The sequence below is a fragment of the Rana temporaria genome, chromosome 3 (genome assembly GCF_905171775.1).
Source record: "Rana temporaria chromosome 3, aRanTem1.1, whole genome shotgun sequence".
Lineage (NCBI taxonomy): Eukaryota > Metazoa > Chordata > Amphibia > Anura > Ranidae > Rana > Rana temporaria.
In genome coordinates this window covers 185,481,889-185,504,246 of record NC_053491.1, presented here as the reverse complement: position 1 = coordinate 185,504,246, position 22,358 = coordinate 185,481,889, and the positions used below count along the sequence as shown (strand labels likewise).

General features: G+C 41.7%; 1 protein-coding gene across 3 annotated transcripts in view; it reads right to left on the bottom strand.

The window, feature by feature from the left end:
• Window positions 1-529: 529 nt before the first annotated feature.
• Window positions 530-22,358, bottom strand: part of E2F7 (E2F transcription factor 7) — a 23,297-nt gene continuing 1,468 nt past the window's right edge. For all 3 annotated transcript variants that reach the window (XM_040343955.1, XM_040343957.1, XM_040343956.1), the window contains exons 3-13: window positions 18,592-18,867; window positions 18,078-18,237; window positions 16,502-16,774; window positions 14,018-14,176; window positions 13,797-13,934; window positions 13,504-13,689; window positions 12,639-12,723; window positions 8,406-8,811; window positions 8,078-8,285; window positions 6,616-7,028; window positions 530-2,127 (exon numbers count right to left, since the gene is read on the bottom strand). In XM_040343955.1, coding sequence (XP_040199889.1) covers window positions 1,960-2,127; window positions 6,616-7,028; window positions 8,078-8,285; window positions 8,406-8,811; window positions 12,639-12,723; window positions 13,504-13,689; window positions 13,797-13,934; window positions 14,018-14,176; window positions 16,502-16,774; window positions 18,078-18,237; window positions 18,592-18,867 — 2,472 coding nt within the window. In that variant the 3' untranslated portion in view covers window positions 530-1,959. The remainder of the gene's footprint in view (window positions 2,128-6,615; window positions 7,029-8,077; window positions 8,286-8,405; window positions 8,812-12,638; window positions 12,724-13,503; window positions 13,690-13,796; window positions 13,935-14,017; window positions 14,177-16,501; window positions 16,775-18,077; window positions 18,238-18,591; window positions 18,868-22,358) is intronic.

The window sequence follows — 22,358 nt, the reverse complement described above, 5'->3', positions numbered from 1 at the left end:
TGGGTTGGTTTACAGAAATTTGTGAATTTTTGTTGTATTCTTCATCACAGACTACTGAATGTTTTTTTTTATTTGGACCAAGGTATTATTAGACGGAATGTACTACTTGATGTGTCATTGTGTGATGTAATATAATGACTTTTTGTTCTTTTATGTCAAATGTACTGTCTATATTTTGAAAATAAACTTAAACTTGAATGAGAAAAAAAAAAAAGAAATGTTTCCGTATATAGTTTGTAATGATCTCTTTGGACAAAATAAATGGGATAGGATATTTATATAAAATATATCATATTTTTTTCTTCTCTCCATCCATCCATGTATGATGATGTTTTGTAACTAGTGCAGTGGCTCACAAAATAAGCATTAGTCATTATGCAGACTGTATTGTAAGACATTGTACAAATATACAGAACGCGTAAGCGATCATAAAATCTATTTCAACATAATTCAGTTGTTCGAAAAACATGCATTCCTTTGTTTCCACAGAACCCCAATTGTAATGTTCGCACAATACCAAAACAAATAATTTAGTACCAAGTGTTTTATTGGTCTTTTAACATTATAATACACCGTGTACATTCAAATTAATTTGTTTAGAGCTATGACAAACATAGCTAAAAAGCACATATAATAATAATAATAATAATAATGATAAGACCTAAAATGATAAGAAGGTTACAAGCAGCAGAAATACATAAAACTAGCAGTGCAATAATATATTACACTAAGCAGCGCTGAATATGGAAAAAAATAGCACCATGAGATTTGTGTAAACATGGTAAAAAACACATTCAAGTATTTAGATAGCCCATTTACATTTAACAGATAAAGAACTGGTAAATCATATAACCTGTCACATTAGGAATATGCAACTCAGTCAGTGCAAATAAGCATCAGCTTATTACAGAAACAGTATTACCGCTACAAAAACAGTGACCACAGTAAAACTGGGAAATACAGGCAAAAGAGATTTTCAGCATTAAGAATTCCTTCAAAAATGGAATAATTAACAATACCTAAAATGAACATATAAAGGAAAAACAAAAATTAGAAATACTATTCAAGTCTATTACGAAAAGTCATAACTACTACTGTAGTGTTAATAGCTATGAAACATAGTATATTCTGTTCATTGTGCCCATTTTAACGTGAAGACACGAGAGGACTCTGGGCCATGGAGACCTTAAGCGTTGGACATACAAAAACATATGTTAAATAATGATAGAGGATATTTGATCCACCCTGCTCTTGTGACACTAACTGATTATAAATATTTATCATTACTGAACCCCTAAAATTTAAACAAATTAAATATATCCAATAACAAGGTTACCATGTGAACATGGCACTGTAGAAGTGTTATGCATGCTCTGTAAGGCTGTACACCGATACGTCCAGGATTACAAAAAAATAATATATATCACATTTTATTTGGTGTGAAAATACAATTGTGTAGTTTTTCCTTTAACTTCAGATACTGAAGTTTCTTATATAACAAATAAGCTACAATCAATTCATTTTCAAGTAGCAAAGCAACTGCTCTTTAGAGCATCTGGGACTTGTAACTGTCTCACCCAAACCATTTAAGTTAGTGTGTTGCTATGGCGACAGGAGGAATTTACAGCTTTTTAACATATGCTCCCATTCACACTATTTGAATAAGACAGCGATTTGAACATGTAAACTCAGTGACCCTTACACAATTACTTGTTGACATCCAGTAATCAAGACAACTGGTCAAGTCAGTGCTGGTTAAGTGCTGGTTGGTGTTTCCAGGCGTCTCAAAACCCACCAAAATGTTCACTTATTATCCTACTGGTGTATGATAAATAGTGGAAGTTCTACCTAATTCCTAGGTAAAAAAGGAAGAGATTTTCTGGCACCTATACAATTATGGAATGTAGAGGACAGTGTTCCAAAGGCCACACGGTTCTAGAGAAAGAAAGTCTGAGGACATCAATCATCTGAGCTGCTGCAGATGTCTAATCTCCTCTGGGCAGAGCTGGAGTTCCTGGCTAGGGACCTCTCATTCTTCTGAAGAGCTGGAGAAACTCCTAAACTGCCAGGCGTCTTGAAGAACGTGTCTTTATGAACTGGACGTATACTCTTTGGAGTTAATGGAGGCTGATTTAAGAGAAGAGAGAGAGAAAAAAAAAAATTATGAATACAACTGAAAAAAGACCTACGGTTTAAACAATATTAAACACAACTAAAGCTGGCCATAATTCAACAAACAATAGTCACTGCCCCTACCTATGAATGGTATAATAAGGAGCGCTGGAATGGGCGTATAAACATACAGAAACATAGAATATCCAGGCTCAAACTTACCGACCAATCAGCAACCAACCAAATTCCCCTGTCTAACTGGTGCGTTAAAAACAGAGGCTTAGTTGCACACATCTGCAAATGCATGTGTAAGCTGCAGGCCCCGTCAAGGCGCTCTGTGTAAACTGCAGTCCTAACTGCAACATTGCATTTTATGTCTCCTCAGTGGGAGCACATGACTGCTGATGGATAGATAAGGGGCAGGTGACTGGAGGAGCCCAGCCCTCAATAAAGGGGCAGGAACACACTGCACACTAAGCACATGGAAGCAAAGGTGCTAGTGCGTTGCCTGACCACAATGACAAAAATTCAACAAACAATAGTCACTGCCCCTACCTATGAATGGTATAATAAGGAGCGCTGGAATGGGCGTATAAACATACAGAAACATAGAATATCCAGGCTCAAACTTACCGACCAATCAGCAACCAACCAAATTCCCCTGTCTAACTGGTGCGTTAAAAACAGAGGCTTAGTTGCACACATCTGCAAATGCATGTGTAAGCTGCAGGCCCCGTCAAGGCGCTCTGTGTAAACTGCAGTCCTAACTGCAACATTGCATTTTATGTCTCCTCAGTGGGAGCACATGACTGCTGATGGATAGCACCTTTGCTTCCATGTGCTTAGTGTGCAGTGTGTTCCTGCCCCTTTATTGAGGGCTGGGCTCCTCCAGTCACCTGCCCCTTATCTATCCATCAGCAGTCATGTGCTCCCACTGAGGAGACATAAAATGCAATGTTGCAGTTAGGACTGCAGTTTACACAGAGCGCCTTGACGGGGCCTGCAGCTTACACATGCATTTGCAGATGTGTGCAACTAAGCCTCTGTTTTTAACGCACCAGTTAGACAGGGGAATTTGGTTGGTTGCTGATTGGTCGGTAAGTTTGAGCCTGGATATTCTATGTTTCTGTATGTTTATACGCCCATTCCAGCGCTCCTTATTATACCATTCATAGGTAGGGGCAGTGACTATTGTTTGTTGAATTTTTGTCATTGTGGTCAGGCAACGCACTAGCACCTTTGCTTCCATGTGCTTAGTGTGCAGTGTGTTCCTGCCCCTTTATTGAGGGCTGGGCTCCTCCAGTCACCTGCCCCTTATCTATCCATCAGCAGTCATGTGCTCCCACTGAGGAGACATAAAATGCAATGTTGCAGTTAGGACTGCAGTTTACACAGAGCGCCTTGACGGGGCCTGCAGCTTACACATGCATTTGCAGATGTGTGCAACTAAGCCTCTGTTTTTAACGCACCAGTTAGACAGGGGAATTTGGTTGGTTGCTGATTGGTCGGTAAGTTTGAGCCTGGATATTCTATGTTTCTGTATGTTTATACGCCCATTCCAGCGCTCCTTATTATACCATTCATAGGTAGGGGCAGTGACTATTGTTTGTTGAATTTTTGTCATTGTGGTCAGGCAACGCACTAGCACCTTTGCTTCCATGTGCTTAGTGTGCAGTGTGTTCCTGCCCCTTTATTGAGGGCTGGGCTCCTCCAGTCACCTGCCCCTTATCTATCCATCAGCAGTCATGTGCTCCCACTGAGGAGACATAAAATGCAATGTTGCAGTTAGGACTGCAGTTTACACAGAGCGCCTTGACGGGGCCTGCAGCTTACACATGCATTTGCAGATGTGTGCAACTAAGCCTCTGTTTTTAACGCACCAGTTAGACAGGGGAATTTGGTTGGTTGCTGATTGGTCGGTAAGTTTGAGCCTGGATATTCTATGTTTCTGTATGTTTATACGCCCATTCCAGCGCTCCTTATTATACCATTCATAGGTAGGGGCAGTGACTATTGTTTGTTGAATTTTTGTCATTGTGGTCAGGCAACGCACTAGCACCTTTGCTTCCATGTGCTTAGTGTGCAGTGTGTTCCTGCCCCTTTATTGAGGGCTGGGCTCCTCCAGTCACCTGCCCCTTATCTATCCATCAGCAGTCATGTGCTCCCACTGAGGAGACATAAAATGCAATGTTGCAGTTAGGACTGCAGTTTACACAGAGCGCCTTGACGGGGCCTGCAGCTTACACATGCATTTGCAGATGTGTGCAACTAAGCCTCTGTTTTTAACGCACCAGTTAGACAGGGGAATTTGGTTGGTTGCTGATTGGTCGGTAAGTTTGAGCCTGGATATTCTATGTTTCTGTATGTTTATACGCCCATTCCAGCGCTCCTTATTATACCATTCATAGGTAGGGGCAGTGACTATTGTTTGTTGAATTTTTGTCATTGTGGTCAGGCAACGCACTAGCACCTTTGCTTCCATGTGCTTAGTGTGCAGTGTGTTCCTGCCCCTTTATTGAGGGCTGGGCTCCTCCAGTCACCTGCCCCTTATCTATCCATCAGCAGTCATGTGCTCCCACTGAGGAGACATAAAATGCAATGTTGCAGTTAGGACTGCAGTTTACACAGAGCGCCTTGACGGGGCCTGCAGCTTACACATGCATTTGCAGATGTGTGCAACTAAGCCTCTGTTTTTAACGCACCAGTTAGACAGGGGAATTTGGTTGGTTGCTGATTGGTCGGTAAGTTTGAGCCTGGATATTCTATGTTTCTGTATGTTTATACGCCCATTCCAGCGCTCCTTATTATACCATTCATAGGTAGGGGCAGTGACTATTGTTTGTTGAATTTTTGTCATTGTGGTCAGGCAACGCACTAGCACCTTTGCTTCCATGTGCTTAGTGTGCAGTGTGTTCCTGCCCCTTTATTGAGGGCTGGGCTCCTCCAGTCACCTGCCCCTTATCTATCCATCAGCAGTCATGTGCTCCCACTGAGGAGACATAAAATGCAATGTTGCAGTTAGGACTGCAGTTTACACAGAGCGCCTTGACGGGGCCTGCAGCTTACACATGCATTTGCAGATGTGTGCAACTAAGCCTCTGTTTTTAACGCACCAGTTAGACAGGGGAATTTGGTTGGTTGCTGATTGGTCGGTAAGTTTGAGCCTGGATATTCTATGTTTCTAAAGCTGGCCATAGATGGTTTGAATCCTGCTGAACCAGCTGAGATTCGAACCATGTAGTGGCAGGCTGAATGCACCCAAGTTGATCAATCCATCAACCAGCCTGTTGGATTTTACATGCAATTATTGCTAGTGGCTGTTATAGAACACAATGGCTTTGCAAGAGGGGATTTCCTCATCAACACTGACCGTGGTTGCATAGAAGAAAAAAAAATTGCTTTGTCTATGGTCAACTTTATTCACAAACTTTTCATTGATAGGGACAGCCTTTTACCTGTGCTTTCATATAAGATTGGCTAATAAATAAAAGGCATGTCCTAACCATATATACAAAAAAGGAGAAATGGGAATCCCGCCTATAGTAAACAATTCGTAGCACTCACTGGGGTATAATCAATAACTGGACTAAATAAAAAATTATATATATATATATATATATATATATGAACAAAAAAAGGAGATATATACACACCCTAAAGAGATGAACTACGGTTACATGTTATTACTTAAAAGAGCAAATACAAAAAGGTAATAGCAAAAAACAATAAAAGAAAACGTATATAGGACAAGAAGGAAATCCCAAAAGGAAAAGGAAGCTCCTTAGTGGTCTACAGCCTCCCCAAACTATGAAACAGACAATGTAACATAGGTATCAACCAGCTATCTATAGGGGGTGCTTTTTTTATTAGGGGAGGGAGGAGTCTGGACTGCAAGGTTTGCCTTTGCTCTCTTTAATATATGAGGGATGGTTTTGTTTTTACATAGATTGCCTGTTTCATAGTTTTGGGGAGGTTGTAGACCACTAAGGAACTCCCTTTTACTTTTGGGACTTCCTTCTTGGCCTATACACAGGAGATTTTTTGCTATTACCTTTTTGTATTTGATCTTTTAAGCAATAAAATTAAACTGTAGTTCAACTCTTTAGGGTGTGTATATATTTCCTTTTTTGTTATTTTTTGGGGATTTAGGTCCTAACCATATACACCAGGGATTAGAATGGCCTTTATAAGAGAATAGAAATTGGGTTTGAAGGTGCATGCTCTTTGGCTATCAGTTTTATCACTTCTTCACCAATTAGTCACTAACCCAGAACATGCTGGTTTGAGAGAAACAGGTTAGACCACACATACCCAGGGGTCTGCAGCTGTACAACTGGCATGCATATGCTTGTTTAAGGGTAGTGACTCACTAGATAATAATACAAGCATAACATTTCCACAGCATTCACCTTTTATTTAATTCAACAGGGGCAGTCACCACCTTTATTTGCCTATATAGTGCATGGATAATTTTCTTCTATAATCAAACAAAGGGTTTCTTACCTGGTTTTGTTTGATAGGAACAGGTTGGACCACACACACAGGCGAGTCTGCAGCTGTAGAACTGGCAAGTTTTTCAGGGACTGGACTTGCACACACTGGGGAAAGAGCTGGTGTTGGTTCCAGGGACGTTTCGCATTGTTGAGGAGATACTACGGGTGAAGCACCAAACATGATATGCGAAGAAGGCACGCCAGGTAGACTGTAACTCATGCTGCCAGAACTAATAGCAGACCCACTGGAGACAGCAGAGATTTGGTTGGCAAGTGCAGAAGAGCAGAGGAATGGCAATCCAGAAAGAGCTGTTGATGGCACCATTACATAGGGAACATTAACCTGCTGTAGATTATTCTGAGAAAGGCCCATTGCTCCTGTAGCTTGACTTGCAGGAAGAAAGAAATTAAATCCATTTAATCCTAAAAAAGAAAAAAAAAATATATATATATAAATAATGTAGAACATGTGAAATATTTAAAACCAGTTTATGCAAACACAATGCATGACTTGAGATAAATTAGGTAGAATCAATGATGTGGCATACTGCATGAAATTCCCCCCACCATTTTTTTAGTACCTTGTTAAAGTTACTCATGCAATCAAATTGAACAGCAGTAAGACTAAAGCCTCATGCACACGATCGAACTTCCATCGGACTTTTCCGTGAATTTTTGTTCAAAGGGCCTTTTTCAGCCAACTTTCACTAAATCACGTGGGTTTTCAGCTCTTTACCGCCACCCTTTGGGCAACTTCTGCTATTGTTGTCTGATCTTTAGCATTGGTTCTGAGCAGAGATTTTTTTCTCCGAAAATAGGTGCAGGAACTCAACCACGACCCCGTTCAGATTTCACAAATTGTAGAAGGGTCTTAAAGGGTATTAAATACCAGGATTGCATTGCATACAGAGTGCAGAGTTCAGGGGGGTTATACACAGAGTGCAGAGCTGTTGCTTGTAAACACAGAAGTCTGGTTTCTGTGTTTACAAGTGATTGTGGTGAGCAGGCACCAAAGTGTCTGAGCCAGAGGTGGTGGAACTGAGTTCCCCCTGAAAAAAAGCCCTGGTTCTGAGCATGCGTGCTTGTACTTTGGACTTTAGTCCAATGTACTTGTGTACACACGATCGGATTAGCCGACGTAGGACATTTGTTGCCGGGAAGTTTGTCTGTTTTCACAGCGAACATTTGTCCGATTGAACGTACACACGGTCGGATTGTCCGATCAAACAGGTCCGTCGGACATTTGCTGTCAAAAAGTCTGATCGTGTGTATGGGCCTTTAGACACATACACTGAAAAGTTTGTGTTGGTGTGGTATCTCACTGTTCTCTGGAGGAGCATTCCCTGTTCAGAATCAAAAGGGCAAAATCCTCCCGTCAGTGTAAAAGCAAGTTGTAAACTTCTAAATTCCCTTTAATACTACAAAATGTTTTTATAGGAGTTACAAAAATACAAATTGGAGCTTGAACTTACCAGCTGCCGAAGGAACATACAAATACTGTGGTGGTGCAGCTTGCAGAGTCTCGTCTTTTGTATTTAAGACACGCTGAATGCAATTTGGCTCAAACGCATTCTGTACAGTATGATTGGAGTCTATATGCTTTTCCTCTCCAACACGATCTGGTGATTTATGCTGAATGCTGGTCTCATAAAAAGAAGGAGTTTGAGGTGCCCAAATGCACTAAGAAAAAATAAACACATTGATATTTGGCATTAATACTAAATATTGGTTATATGAAAGTGCACAAAAACACATTAGCTTAGCATAACAGAAAAGTCACAGAACTGTGGTTATACCTACCTTTGGTTTGACCAAAGAAAGAGGGGCCTCATCGCTACTGTCAGTCCTTTGTCTTATGACTGGTTGGTTGCTTTCAGACATGTTCCCCAGATCTAGAATTGGAGGTGTACTTCCTTCCCTATGATGTGTATCCAAACCTTTCCCTCCAGGATGATTGCCACAGAGCATTAAGACAGATGCAGATGGAACATACATGTATGGCTGATTAGGTAGAAATCCATGACAACTCTGATCCAAGTTAGAGGGGGCTATAAACTTTAGCGCACTCATATCATTCGGAGCAATGGAGTTCTCCTGGTCAACATGGTGCCTGACACTATACTCTGAATTCACAGGCACAACAACCGAAAATGGCACCGGGCCAAGGTTCCCATTGGACAGTTTATCTGTAGTAGCCCTCTGAGTCCTAAAAGACATGGAAAGAAATAAAAATAAGGAAACACAAAATAATGTAACTTCAAAAGATTAAGAACCCCCCACCATTGTATATTGCACCATGCTTGCAGCCAACCTGAGATAACACCTACTTTATATTTGTTACATGCTCTAATTCACATAGCATAACTAAGAAAAAATAAATAAAAATTCTTTAAATCTGTTCACGGTTTTGGAAATTCTAGCACTACAAAATCCTACCAGTTATCTTTGTTTAGAAGGGTGGGCACCTGTGTTTGCCATAAATAACACTGTCTGTATTGGGCAGGCAGAGCTTAAACACCAGTTGAAAAACTAGATTTGAACCCTATCTGTTCTAACAAAGAGTTAAAGACTTAGATAGAAGCTGGGCTTCTTGCACAGTATAGGCTGCTTATGAGTTATAAAGTAAGGAGAACGGATTCATGAAATTTGAGCGGGGCACATGTATCTGCAGTGTTTTCTTATCTCTCCTCAAAGCACTATGTCTCCTGCTCCGTTCTTCAGCCAGGCTGAATTTTGTGTCAGGGTGGGTGCTATAGATTAGCAGAGAGCTGGTCTATTCACAGCCCAGCTCTGCATTGTTTCTATGTGCAGAGGGGGTGTGTGCCTTTCCTCTAATCAGTTGTCTCACAGTATATGGCAAGAATTCCACACCCACAGGTGAATCAGGAATAGAAAATTCTAACAGGACGTGCACTTTCTAAACAGTATATAAAGCAGAAGACTCTGTGTCATCTCTGTGTATCATCTGAGGCTGTTCACTTCACTGGGTATATGTGAGGGTTAACGTCCACTTTAAATCCATTAGATTGTAAGCTCCATGAGCAGGGCCCTCCTATTCCTTCTGTATTGTAATTGTACTGTCCCCCTTTATATTGTAAAGCGATGTGCAAATTGTTGCCGCTATCTAAATCATGAATAATAATAGATCCTTTTTTTTGGGCTCCATTGAGGGACACAGGATTTCAGATACAGTCGGGGTCGTTCAAAGCAGTCCACCTAAAGGACCAACACCTAAAGCCGGATAAGATGGGACCCCCACAAACTAATGTGGGCAATGAAAAACTAGGGGAAACACCCAGTAGGTACAAAAGAATGAGTTCAAACAAGAAAAGACCAGTAGATCTACATAGCAAGGCCTAGGGCCTGCAACACTAACAATTAGGGTTAAAGAGATGGATTCTTGTAACAAAAAAGAAAAGAGAAAAAGTAAAGAAAAAGGTAGGCCTCGCCTAGCTAGACAACCAAAATCACCAAGTGAAGTACAATAGAGTTTATGGTATCAGCACATAGGGGTGTTGAATATAATCGTTGCATCGATGCATCGAGATTCGGGGGCCCCCGATTCTGCATCGATGCATGTGACCCCAATAATCGATGTCGGTGACGTCATCCCGACTTGCCCCGCCCCTCCCGGGAGAGCGCTCCGAGCGTGTGTTTTAAAATGCTCGTTTTGCAATACATGCTGCTATAATCCATTCAGGGGACACTGCTGCGTGTGCTTTTTAAAATATACTGTGTTTCATTCCTATATTTCTGTCTGTATATTCCCCTTATGTGACTGCACGCTCTGGCCCGCCTCTCACCTCCCACGTGTCTCCTGAAGTCAGCCCCGTCAGCCTCTCTTCTCATCTGATGGCTACAGTACAGACGGTGGGCGGGGCTGAGAACTCCCACTGATGTCAGGAAAGAGGAGAACAAGAGGCAAGAGGCGGGCTGTACAGGACAGAGTCACGTGCGGAATATAGAGCATACACAGACAGAAATGCAGGTATGAGAAGCTTTATATATTTTAAAAAGCACATGCAGCAGTGGACATTTAATGGTTTAGAACGGCATGTATTTCAAAACGGGTACTCTTAGTTACAGCTGTATTCTTTTTCCTACATGTGCTCTGTGTTGACATTACCCTGATCTCCTAAATTTGCACATTCCATTGTGTTAACTCCTAGTGTGCTGGAATGTGTGAACTTGGGAATCCAGGGTAATTTCAACACAGACACAGTACAGGGAGCTTCACAGGGCTGTTTGCTGTGGATTATAATCTCTCCTGACCTCCCAGCACCACATTTGTATATTCCTGTACCCTGTAGTGCACCGGATTAGTGCACTACTTATAGCGGAGTTCCACCGTTTTTTAGTTTAGTAAAAGTCACCAGCTACAAAAAGTGTAGCTGGTGACTTCAATTAAACTGACACTTACCTGTCCCTCAGTCCAGCGATGCGGCCGCACAGAGTCCCATACCTTTCCCCGCTCCTCTCCTCAACCCCGCCATATCTACTGTGGGCACCCGGCAATGATAGCTTACGGCTTCATGGCCAGGCGCGCACTGTTATCTGCCATTGGCCAGACAATCTTCTGGGACCTGTGTCCCAGAAGATTGCTGGCAAGGAGGAGCCACCTAGGGCGACAGGAGGAGTCACCTAGGCAGCTGTGACAAAAAGTCCCATTAAAAATGGCAGGGGGCGAGGAGTGCTTAAAGCAGAAGTTCCACTTTTGGGTGGAACTCCACTTTAAGGGAATGAGTTTATTTTTATTTAAAAGCAGAGTTCAGTAAAAAAATAAGTTATTAAAAGTCAGCAGCTTCAAAAAACAGTGTATCTTCTGACTTTTAATAAAAAGACACTCAGCTGTCCCACAATCCAGCGACGTGGCCACCCGAACCCTCCATTCTGTCCATGGCGCTGGCAATACTACTGTGGGCATCCGGCTGTGACAGCTTGCAGCTTCACAGCCAGGTGCACATGTCTCACTGCGCTGTCCTGCATAGCTGGACAATCTTCTGGGACCTGTGATGTGTCTCAGAAGATTACGGGGATGAAGGGCCACCTAGGCGGCCCAAGCGGAAGTGAGAGCTCGTTGGTAATCTTGATGCATCGTGATGCATCGCGGAATCGAATCGAATCGTTGACCAGATAATCGTAATCGAATCGAATCGTGAGACCGGTGAAGATGCGCACCCCTATCAGCACAACACAATAGCTCACAGGGCAAGAAGTGGCTCATGAGTCCACTAGAAAACGCAAGAATCTGAACCCACAAAGTCAACCTGACTGAAGGAATAAGACGCATAGATTGCACCCACATAATGATAGACAGGAATGGAAGTTAAATAAATAAAAAAACTTAGGATGAGCCAAAAGGTTTCTGGGACCTGGCAGAAGAACTCTGCAGAGACCCCCTAATCGTGAGTACCAGCCATGGTCTTGGAATTTTCTGAACTCCCCAGATCCAGCAAAACCACCCACAGCCATTGAGAGAGGACAGGCATCTTAGTAGAAGTGCTACCCTCCCCCCCAAACCTTCACTTGATGAAGTGGAGAATAAAGGGAAGACATCTGGGGGACCTCTCTCACGAGGCTGAGGTTCAACCACAGAAGCCAGATGTATTCTATCCTCAGTAGAGGGTACCTGCAGCAGGAAGCTAGTGTGTTCTGCCTGCTAAAAATATAGGGTGCTTAGATGTACCATAGACATTAAAAAGAGGTTCCTGACCTGGACCAAGCAAAGAACTAATGTCTGAGACACTCACAGCTAATTTTGGAAATAGTGCTTGGTCATGTCAGAAAACCCAAGTCAAACACTGGCATTTTTACTAATAATCTCATTTTAGAGACATTGGCAGTGCACCTACCTCTCCCTTGTGCATATCTGAAATCATGAATAGTTTTCAAAGTTAACAATTTGTGTTTAGGACCCTGCTAGAAGATACATATGCTCGGGGTTAAATCAGGTTGTACCCAAAGACTGACTGCCTCTGACTATGGCCAACGTTGCATGCCCTAAAAAAAGGAAATTCATAAAGTTTGACTTACCTGCAGTCATTTTCAATCTGCTGTCTACAGATAGCTGCTAAATGTGCCATCTTGGAAGAAGAAGTATCAACGTTCTCCACAGAAACTAAAGTGGGGGGGAAAAAAAAACATTTGTTTAAACATAGTATTAGGATTCAGGAGATCAATTCCTGTACTTTACTGAAATCAATGTAATAGACTACCATAGTCCCATATTTTTTTGGCTGCCCTTTTGTTCGTGTCTTCTGGTTAGGTCTCACCATCTGACTACCCACACTGTATACAAATCCAAATAAAGCAACCCTGTTAGGGGTTGCTTAAAAAATAAATGCTAAAAGCAGCAGACTGTTAAAAAAAAAGTTTTATATTTGCCTGTCTAGCCAGTTTCCTGGCTTTCAATTTTGTGACGTAGTATTTCCCCTGCTAATTGCTTTGATTCCTCTTGGCAACCTCCTGCAGCAACTAGAAGCCAGCAGAAGGAACCACAGTAGGGACTAGCTATTGGACTGGGCCAAGGGACCAGCTATTGGACTGGGCCAAGGAGTTCAATATAATGCAGGGTTGCCAACTTTCAGTAAATTTACAAACAGTTTGTAAAATCTGCAATTTTTGCATCTGTCCATAAATGTCCATTATGGACGTGTAGTCTGTATGTCCGTAATGGACATTTATGGACAGGTGGAAAAATTACGGATTTTACAAACGGTTTGTAAATTTACTGACGGTTGGCAACCCTGATATAATGAGTGGTGGAAGCTCTGCAAAAGGGAGACGTTTCTGCAAACTGAAAAGCCATTCTCTTCACAGGGTTTAGCTTTCAGCATTTTCGTAGCGCTCAAGAGTTGCTGCTTTTGATAAAACTCAATATCACAAAAAGAAGATTTACCTTTCTGACACTTGTGAGGGCTACTGGGCTCAGAGCACACCTTCCTTTTCACAGTATTAATAGCTTGAATGTGGTTAAATGAGGAATGACGCAGCAGCCTCTGCCTATTGCTATCAGCTGTGGCATTACAGCCTTCTCTTTTAGAATCTGGTGACGGAGTAGTAGTTGTGACTTCCATCCTCTGGTCTACAAAACATAAAACAGAATTTCATCAATAAATCTGGATATTCGCTGGCTGTTGTACATAATTATGCAATGAGCAAAGAGGGGGACAAGATAGAACACAGACTTACCACCTTCCGTCTTGAAATCAGTAGGGCCAATCCACTTGAATGCAGGTTTTCTTCCACGCTCTTCTGTTACATGGACTTTCTTAATTAGTCCAAGACTGGTTAGTACATTAGCTATATCATAAAGTCGTCGTACCTTGGCTGCAGAGAGAAAACAAAGAATGAATACACGCAGCCCACACTACTATCGAATACAAACATTCTTACGGTAAAGGACTACTTACTTTTAAATTTGCTGTGATCAGAAATGTCTTGACTCTCCTCAATGAGGATTTTGGCTGCTATCTCAAGAGTGATAATCTTGGTGGTTGATACAAGGAACAGCATGACAAACTTCTGGCTCATAATCCTAAGTGATTTGTCCTTGCGACTGCTGGCAGATGCTAGGGTAAAATAATAATTTGATTAAAAAAACGTATTACTAAAATCATCAGTACTTGAATGATTGAATATAATCTCTTTACAGAAGTGTGTAAAATTAGTTCTGTGTACATCTTAAAATTATACTGTCACCAATGTAATTTGTAAAGTAAGCAGAGCCTATAAAAGAAGAGCAGGCATGCACACATTTTTTGTTGCTTGTATACTAAAACACCAGCACTTTGATGATAAAATGTATTAATCACTTAAAGCGGAGGTTCACCTGTATATATTACTTTTTCCCCTTAGATGGATGCTCGTTTTGTCTAGGGGAATCGGCTAGATGTTTTAAAATATGAGCCGTACTTACCGTTTACGAGATGCATCTTCTCCGTCGCTTCCGGGTATGGGCTGCAGGACTGGGCGTTCCTATGTTGATTGACAGTCTTCCGAGAGGCTTCCGACGGTCGCATCCATCGCGTCACGATTTTCCGAAAGAAGCCGAACGTCGGTGCGCAGGCGCAGTATAGAGCCGCACCGACATTCGGCTTCTTTCGGCTAATAGTGACGCGATGGATGCGACCGTCGGAAGCCTCTCGGAAGACTGTCAATCAAGAAGGAACGCCCGCTCCCGAAGACCCATACCCGGAACCCGACGGAGAAGATGCATCTCGAAAACGGTAAGTACGGCTCATATTTTAAAACAATTAGCCGATTCCCCTAGACAAAACGAGCAGGAATCTAAGGGGAAAAGATCAAACAATAAATAAATGGGTGAACTCCCGCTTTAAGGGTTGATTTACTAAAACTGGAGAGTGCAAAATCTGGTGCAGCTCTGCATGGTAGCCAATCAGTTACTAACTTCAGTTTGAGGGGATGGGAGGCGCTGCACAGCACTGGCACTCAACATGTGAAGAGATGTGAACGGTGTAAGCCCTATCACTGATGCATTTCGCCCCATCCATCAGGGCTTAATCATAGAGATATCTCTATAATTAAGCCCTAATAGGCAAGACGAAATGCATCAGAGACGGGGCTCAGGAGGACCTCAAGGTTCAGACCGTATAGGTCTCTTTTCCCCCGTGGAGCCAATTGTGTGCAGCGTCTCTCATTCCCTTATACTTCCTGCTTTCTGGATTAAGCATAAGACAGCCTGCACCCTTATATTTCCGTGAGACACTGGATCTACCAGTGGTACAGGGTATAGTGAGAATTTCGAACTTCAAAACTTTCATTTTGTTCAATTAAGCTTTGACAAACAAAAAAAAAAAAACTGGAAGCCGATTGGTTTCTATGCACAGCTACACCAGATATTGTTCTCTCCAGTTTTAGTAAATCTACTACTTTAGGCTCCATTCACATAAGAAGCACGATTTCCAGCGCAACTTGTTCAAATTGGAGCGCCTTTAAAGTTCTAGCGATTTGGAAAGTTGCCTGCACAACTTTGGTGCAACTTTTGATGCGACTTTGGTCCAGAGAATGTAAAACTGGATAAGGGTTTATATTCTCTGGACTAAAGTTGCATTAAAGTATTGCAGGCAACTTTTCAAAAATCGCTGCAACTTTAAGGCACTCCAATTTGAACGAGTGCCATTGAAAAGAATGGGCTGCGATTTGCCATGCAACTTAAGTCGCATGCAAATGGAGTTTAACTGCTTGGATCTGAATCTTCCCATTGGTCATTGAGGATACCAGTCATTGACGTTAAAGGGCTCTTCTTCCCCCGCTTTAGATTTACTGATCATTTTCAAAAGACAACCACCGCTTATTTGCATTACATTCTGTTTAAATTGCCAAGAGTTGTGACAGCTAGTGTGATGACAAAGTAAACTAAAGAAATCAAACTTGGCATGAGACAGAAGGAGCAGCAATTACAGAGGAAAAAAAACAGCAATTACTGACATAATTTACGACCAGCAGGTTGGGAGCCCCATAAGGTACATTGCAGCTTGTGGGCAGGTGATCAGTACCTGTACGTCTAACTATCTGCTCCATTATACACCTTGGTATTTGTAAAAAGCAGGCAGAGGCTGCCCAATTTATACACCTTGGTATTTGTACAAAACAGGCAGAGGCTGCCCAATTTATACACCTTGGTATTTGTACAAAACAGGCAGAGGCTGCCCAATTTATCTTCCATCAACTATGTAAAACCAAAATCGGACTCTTGGAAATTAAGGGTCCCCATGCATAGACTAGGCCTCTGTATAAACAGTATTAGAACATCCATAAAACAGCAGTGGTGTTTTCTTTGGACAAAAATGGTCCCCCGATTTTCTTATAGTGTTTACGACCCTTGAGCTCATTGTCAGCAACAAATAAGTGACAGTCCCCCATTATTCACTCACCAGATGGGCAGTCTGCTTCAGAAAACTGTAAGGAAAGAGCACCCTGGTTTAATAGGAAACAGTGCTTCTTCGGCTCCGTCATGAAATCCTTGTGCTGGAAGGAAGCAATTTGTGCTCCATAATTCTGTCTTTCCCCCTCCCGCTGAAGGTTTTTTAAGGTGTCATTTAGGCTGTGCTGTCCATGCCAGCAGTATTGATTCTTTGCCACACGGCTCACCAAGTGCAGGGACTCCAAGACATTTACTATGTCATAGATCCGTCTCCGCTCCACTCCTGGGGGTGAGAAGAAGTAACAAACTGAAATATTTTTTTATGTAAAAGCCACACCTTATCACACTCCCAACATAATCTGGGTCTATAAAATAACTTTATATGATGAGCATGCAAATACTGTCCATACAATTTACTATAGTCATACTGTGGATCAATTTACTGTCCGGAAGAAAAATACAGCTGGAAGGTCGAAAAATATTGCTCGATGTGCCATGCACCTAACGATCATCTTTTCTCTTTCCTATGGTTGGATTTTTAGTCCAGACCGATCAAAATAATAGTCAATGACTGATTGGTTTTGCTGAAGAATAAATCGATTGATGACACAATATGAGTCTTTTTGAGAACTTATAGATTCAACCACAACGTCATATTCTGTGAAGAACCGTTCAAATCAGACTGTTGCGTGTATCGCCACCAATAGGCCTCATGCACATTGGCACCTAGGGCAAAATTATGTAAAATGTGTGAAGATATCCCCACCTGAAAGCCACAGTTACTGCATACAGCCAGGTATTGAAATCAATGGCAATACATATGTATACTCCAGTATTTGAGTAAACAAGAGAGATTTCCAAGGATGGCTATGAGCAGCATCCTAGGTTACAGGGTAAGGAAATACACCCCAATTTTACACTTTGTGACCCCCAAGAGTGCCTGTGAATGATCATCATGTAGTGTTTGGTCGCGTACACACGATCAGTCCATCCGATGAAAACGGACTGAAGGACAGTTGTCTTAAGTTAACCGATGAAGCTGACTGATGGTCCGTCGCGCCTACACACCATCGGTTAAAAAACTGATCGTGTCAGAACGCGGTGACGTAAAACACAACGACGTGCTGAAAAAAATGAAGTTCAATGTTTTCAAGCATGCGTCGAATTGATTCTAAACATTCACGGGTTTTTAACCGATGCTTTTGCATACTAACGATCGGTTTTGACCTATCGGTTAGGCGTCCATCGGTTCAATTTTAAAGCAAGTTCTCATTTTTTTGACCGAAGGTTAAATAACCTATGGGGCCTACACACGATCGGTTTGGACTGATGAAAGCGGTCCTTCAGACCGTTGTCCTCTGGCGATCCTATCGTGTGTAGGCGGCCTAAGAGATCTTGTATCCTCTAGCAATTCTATCAGATATTGTTACTAATCCAGATGTCCCACTTCAACATAAAAATACATCATTGTCAGAAACAAAACAAAAAATGTAGTTATATATATATATATATATATATATATATATATATACACACACACACACACACATTTTAATTGTATGATGTTTACAGAAGGATAATCTTACCCAGGCTTGAAGCAGCTTCATCCAAAGAGATAGTAGTTTTCTCGGTGGAAAGAGGGTAGCTAGGATATCGAGCCAAAAACTTTTGACACAGAAGGCCCAGGCTCTTTTGTTTCCTGCTTGGTCTCTTCTCTAAATCATCAATGTCATCCACTGCCTCAAACTGACAAGAAAGAAAAGCATATAAGAACACAAATAATCTATCATAAAAAGATATTCCGGGAGTACTTGTATGAAATCGCATCACACTCAATTGTCATATTTAGATTAGTTATTAGTCTAAAAATACCACTTTTTCATATGAAACTGATATTAAAACCAGCACAAATAAATAAACAAACCACTTTTTTTCAAGAATACTAAATATAAAAGTTTTTCTGGAGAAGTACTTCCCCAAGAACGGAACATCCCTTTAAGCAGTGATGTGTTGTTTTTTTTTTGCGACCATGCCATTCTATCTGCTGTCAGCACATACTAGCTGAATGCAATAACTCAAAAATGTTGTTTTCTGCAGTACCTGTTGGGCATCGGGCTCGATGTCCTCTGGCTCGTTTTCTATTGGGCGGAAGAGTTCCTTCTTCTTTTCTCGGTCTCTGATTTCTGGGCTTGCAACGCTGATAAGCATCTTTAGGTTGGCGGTGGGTGTCCATGGGTCCGCGAGAGGTCTATCCAACATTTTCACAGGGGTGATGGGAAATTTCTCTGGGGTAAGACCCCTTTGTTTTGACAGATCAATGGGCTCTCCTTTCAGTGGTATTCTTGGGCTTATTCGGTATCTGTCATACATATTCTCCTAGAAATCAAGAAAAATCTCATTTAGATGGACAGAAATAAAAAAATACTTTAAGGCCCCTTTCACAATAGCGGTCCAGTTGGTCTGCCTGCCCGGTTTTTCAGGACTCACCAGTCGTCTCTATGGAGCAGCGGGTGCAAACTGACTTGTGTCTATTTACATCCAATCCACAGCAATAAAAACAGGGGATGAGGATCAGTCCCTCTCCATCTGCCCAGATCGGATGGCAGACAGGTATAAACAGACAGCTGGTACGTTTACTTCTGACCGCCCATAGAGGGCAACGAGCTGTTTGTTTTCGCTCTGCATAAGCAGACTGGACATGGACCAGTCATCCGCCAGCTTATTGGGGATCAGCAGACAGATCCCCCTGCTGAGCAAGCAGACTCCTGGCAGAAAGTAAACAAGTATAATTCTTTTGGTGCTCAAAATCATATTTATTTTCTCTGGTTACAAGATTTTACATATCTAAAGCAATCATTTTCAGGGATATAAATGAGCTATCTGGACAGGCTTACATATCCAACCTGAAGAGAGGTACTTGGGTCAAGCACTGGGTCAGCTACAACTGACAAATACTGGAACACTGCTACCATACACTGTACAATCTCCTTTGGATCTGCCAACAACTATGTAGCACAAGGGCCTGAGCAATTGGCTACAAATTGAATGGATTGTTTAGGTTTGTCATCATGCTACTAGGATTTGGTAAATCAGAACTATACTCACCTACAATCTAGGGATGCTCCCCCTTTGAGCTCCCCATTGGCCGCTGACAAGTTTTTTTTTTTTCACTGAGTAGGCCTTGTAGCAGCTGAAATCCTCCATACATTGTAATAATGCTACATGAAGATGTTAAAAAACATGTCATGCCATGTACAAGCAGCTTAAAGGGGACCTTCAACCCCCCCCCCCCCCAAACACACAGCTTCCATGCATTATATATACTGTATATCTCTATTTTTTTTTATATAGTAGAGCAAAAAGAAAAATATTATATAAAAAACACAGCACACACACACACACTTTTTTTGTTATACTCCCAGTCGCTTGACCTCAATTTCGTAGAGCCACTAAAGTCGATATTGGAGAACAAAGTTCGGGTTTGTGTTTCGCCTCCGGCGTTTCTGCGAGAACAGGAATGATTTTTGCATGAAGAATGGTATGAGATTCCATTATCCACCATCCAAAGACTTATATTTATCAATTCCTAGGAGAATTGAGGCCGCCCTGGATGCCAAAAGGCGGTCCAACACCATATTAGGTAATGATTTCATTCCTTTACCTGGTGTTTTCATCATTCTGTCCAATATATATATATATATATATATATATATATATATATATATATATATATATATATATATATATATACACACACACACACACACACACACACACACACACACACACACACACACACACAGTGTGTCTAATAAAAAACTAGACCGGTTCTAACTGTATGCATGGTGACCTTGAACCTGCATGACAAGCAACACTCTATGACATTCAGTTGATTATTTGTCTCCATTTAGTTTGGTTGAGTTTTCTGTAGTGTGCTGAAAAAATGCTAAATGTAAAAGTTAAACAACGTGTCAATTAAAGTGGAGGTTCACCCGAAAAGTTAATTTTTAACCTAAGATTGATGCTCATTTTGTCAAGGGGAATCGGGTTGTTTTTTTTAAATCTAAGCAGTACTTACCGTTTTAGAGAGCGATCTTCTCCGCCGCTTCCGGGTATGGGCTGCGGGACTGGGCGTTCCTATTTGATTGACAGTCTTCCGACGGTCGCATACATCGTGTCACGATTTTCCGACAGTAGCGGAACGTCGGTGCGCAGGCGCCGTATACAGCCGCACCGACGTTCGGCTTCTTTCGGCTACTCGTGACGCAATGTATGCGACCGTCGGAAGCCTGTTAATCAAATAGGAACGCCCAGTCCCGAAGACCATACCTGGAAGCGGCGGAGAAGATCGCTCTCTAAAACGGTAAGTACTGCTTAGATTTTAAAAAAACTACCCGATTCCCCTTGACAAAATGAGCATTAATCTAAGGTTGAAAAAAAAAAAAATTCCGGTGAACTCCCGCTTTAATTCTTTTTTTTTTTAAATTGCACAAAACACCAACAGAATGTTTTCAAATGTTTACTACAGCTTAATAATATGACAGCCCTTCTCATGCGCGTGTTTGAGTGGCACAAAAGATTCAGCAAGGGACGTGAGCATGAATTCCCAAAAGTGAAATCAGTGCTTGATCCCTGGTTCACACTGCTTCGTTTTGACATGTCAAATCGACGGCATTTGCCGGCAATGACACTGTCCTAATCAGTGCAGCTCCGCACCGATTTCAAAAAGTAGTTTCTGTCCTACTTTTTGCGATTTCGGCCTGCACGGATGTCTTTGTATACTCGGCCAAAATCGGGTCTGACAGTGGGAGTGAAATTGTGCAAATCCAGCTGAACTTGCACGGCTTTACTCCCGCAGCCCAGTGTGAACCTGGACTAATGCAGGGGAAGGCAACCAGTAGCACTCCAGCTGTTGTGGAACTACATTTCCCATAAGGCATTGCAAGGCTGGCAGTTACAATTACTTCCAGAGGCATGTTGGGACTTGTAGTTCTGCAACAGCTGGATGGCCCCAGGTTACCTACCCCTGGCTTAAAGGGACACGTTTTGAGTCAGTTGATGCTGTAAAGAAGAAAATGGTGGATGTGCTGAAACAGCTGACAAAAATAGATTTTCTCCATGTCTTTGACCAGGGGAAAACAAGACTGCAGCAATGTATTAGTGCAAATGGGGAATATATTGAAGGGGACAAGCATTACATTTGTAATATATTTAATCAGTCTCATCATTTAATAGACACATATAGTGTATATATATATATATATATATATATATATATAAAAAAACAAAAACTAATTTTTGTTATACAGATTTTATAGCACCAATAAAAAACAAAACTAAAAGTCAAATGGAGATAGTGGTACAGTTACAATAAAATCCAAAGACAAGAGTGTAAGGTGAGAGCTCATAACGTAACACACATAAATATATTTTTGTTAGGTTGTACAATCCTTGCACATTTTGTATGTGCGCCACACTTCCATATTTCCCTTCTGGGCGATAATGATGCAGCCCCCCACTTCCCGCAATATAACATAATGCACCCCACAAGACTGCCGGGCGATCTTCTACACTACATATGCTCCAGCATGTCATCAGTGGACTGGCTGCAAAAAAAGAGCCTCCTGATGAGCTGGGGTGCAGCAGCAGACTACCATTACTTCTAAAGTCGATTGGAAAAAAAAAATGAAAAGAAAGGGGCTGGGGTGGAACATAAAAGGGTGAAGATCCTTGTTAAATAGCCCCCATTCTCAAACAGCTGTTTGCCCAAAACTGCAAAAAGATTCCAGCAGAATGGCCAAATTCCCTCCTAAAAATGACCTGATTGGCTGGACTATGTGCTTTAGATCTATCACACACACACACAT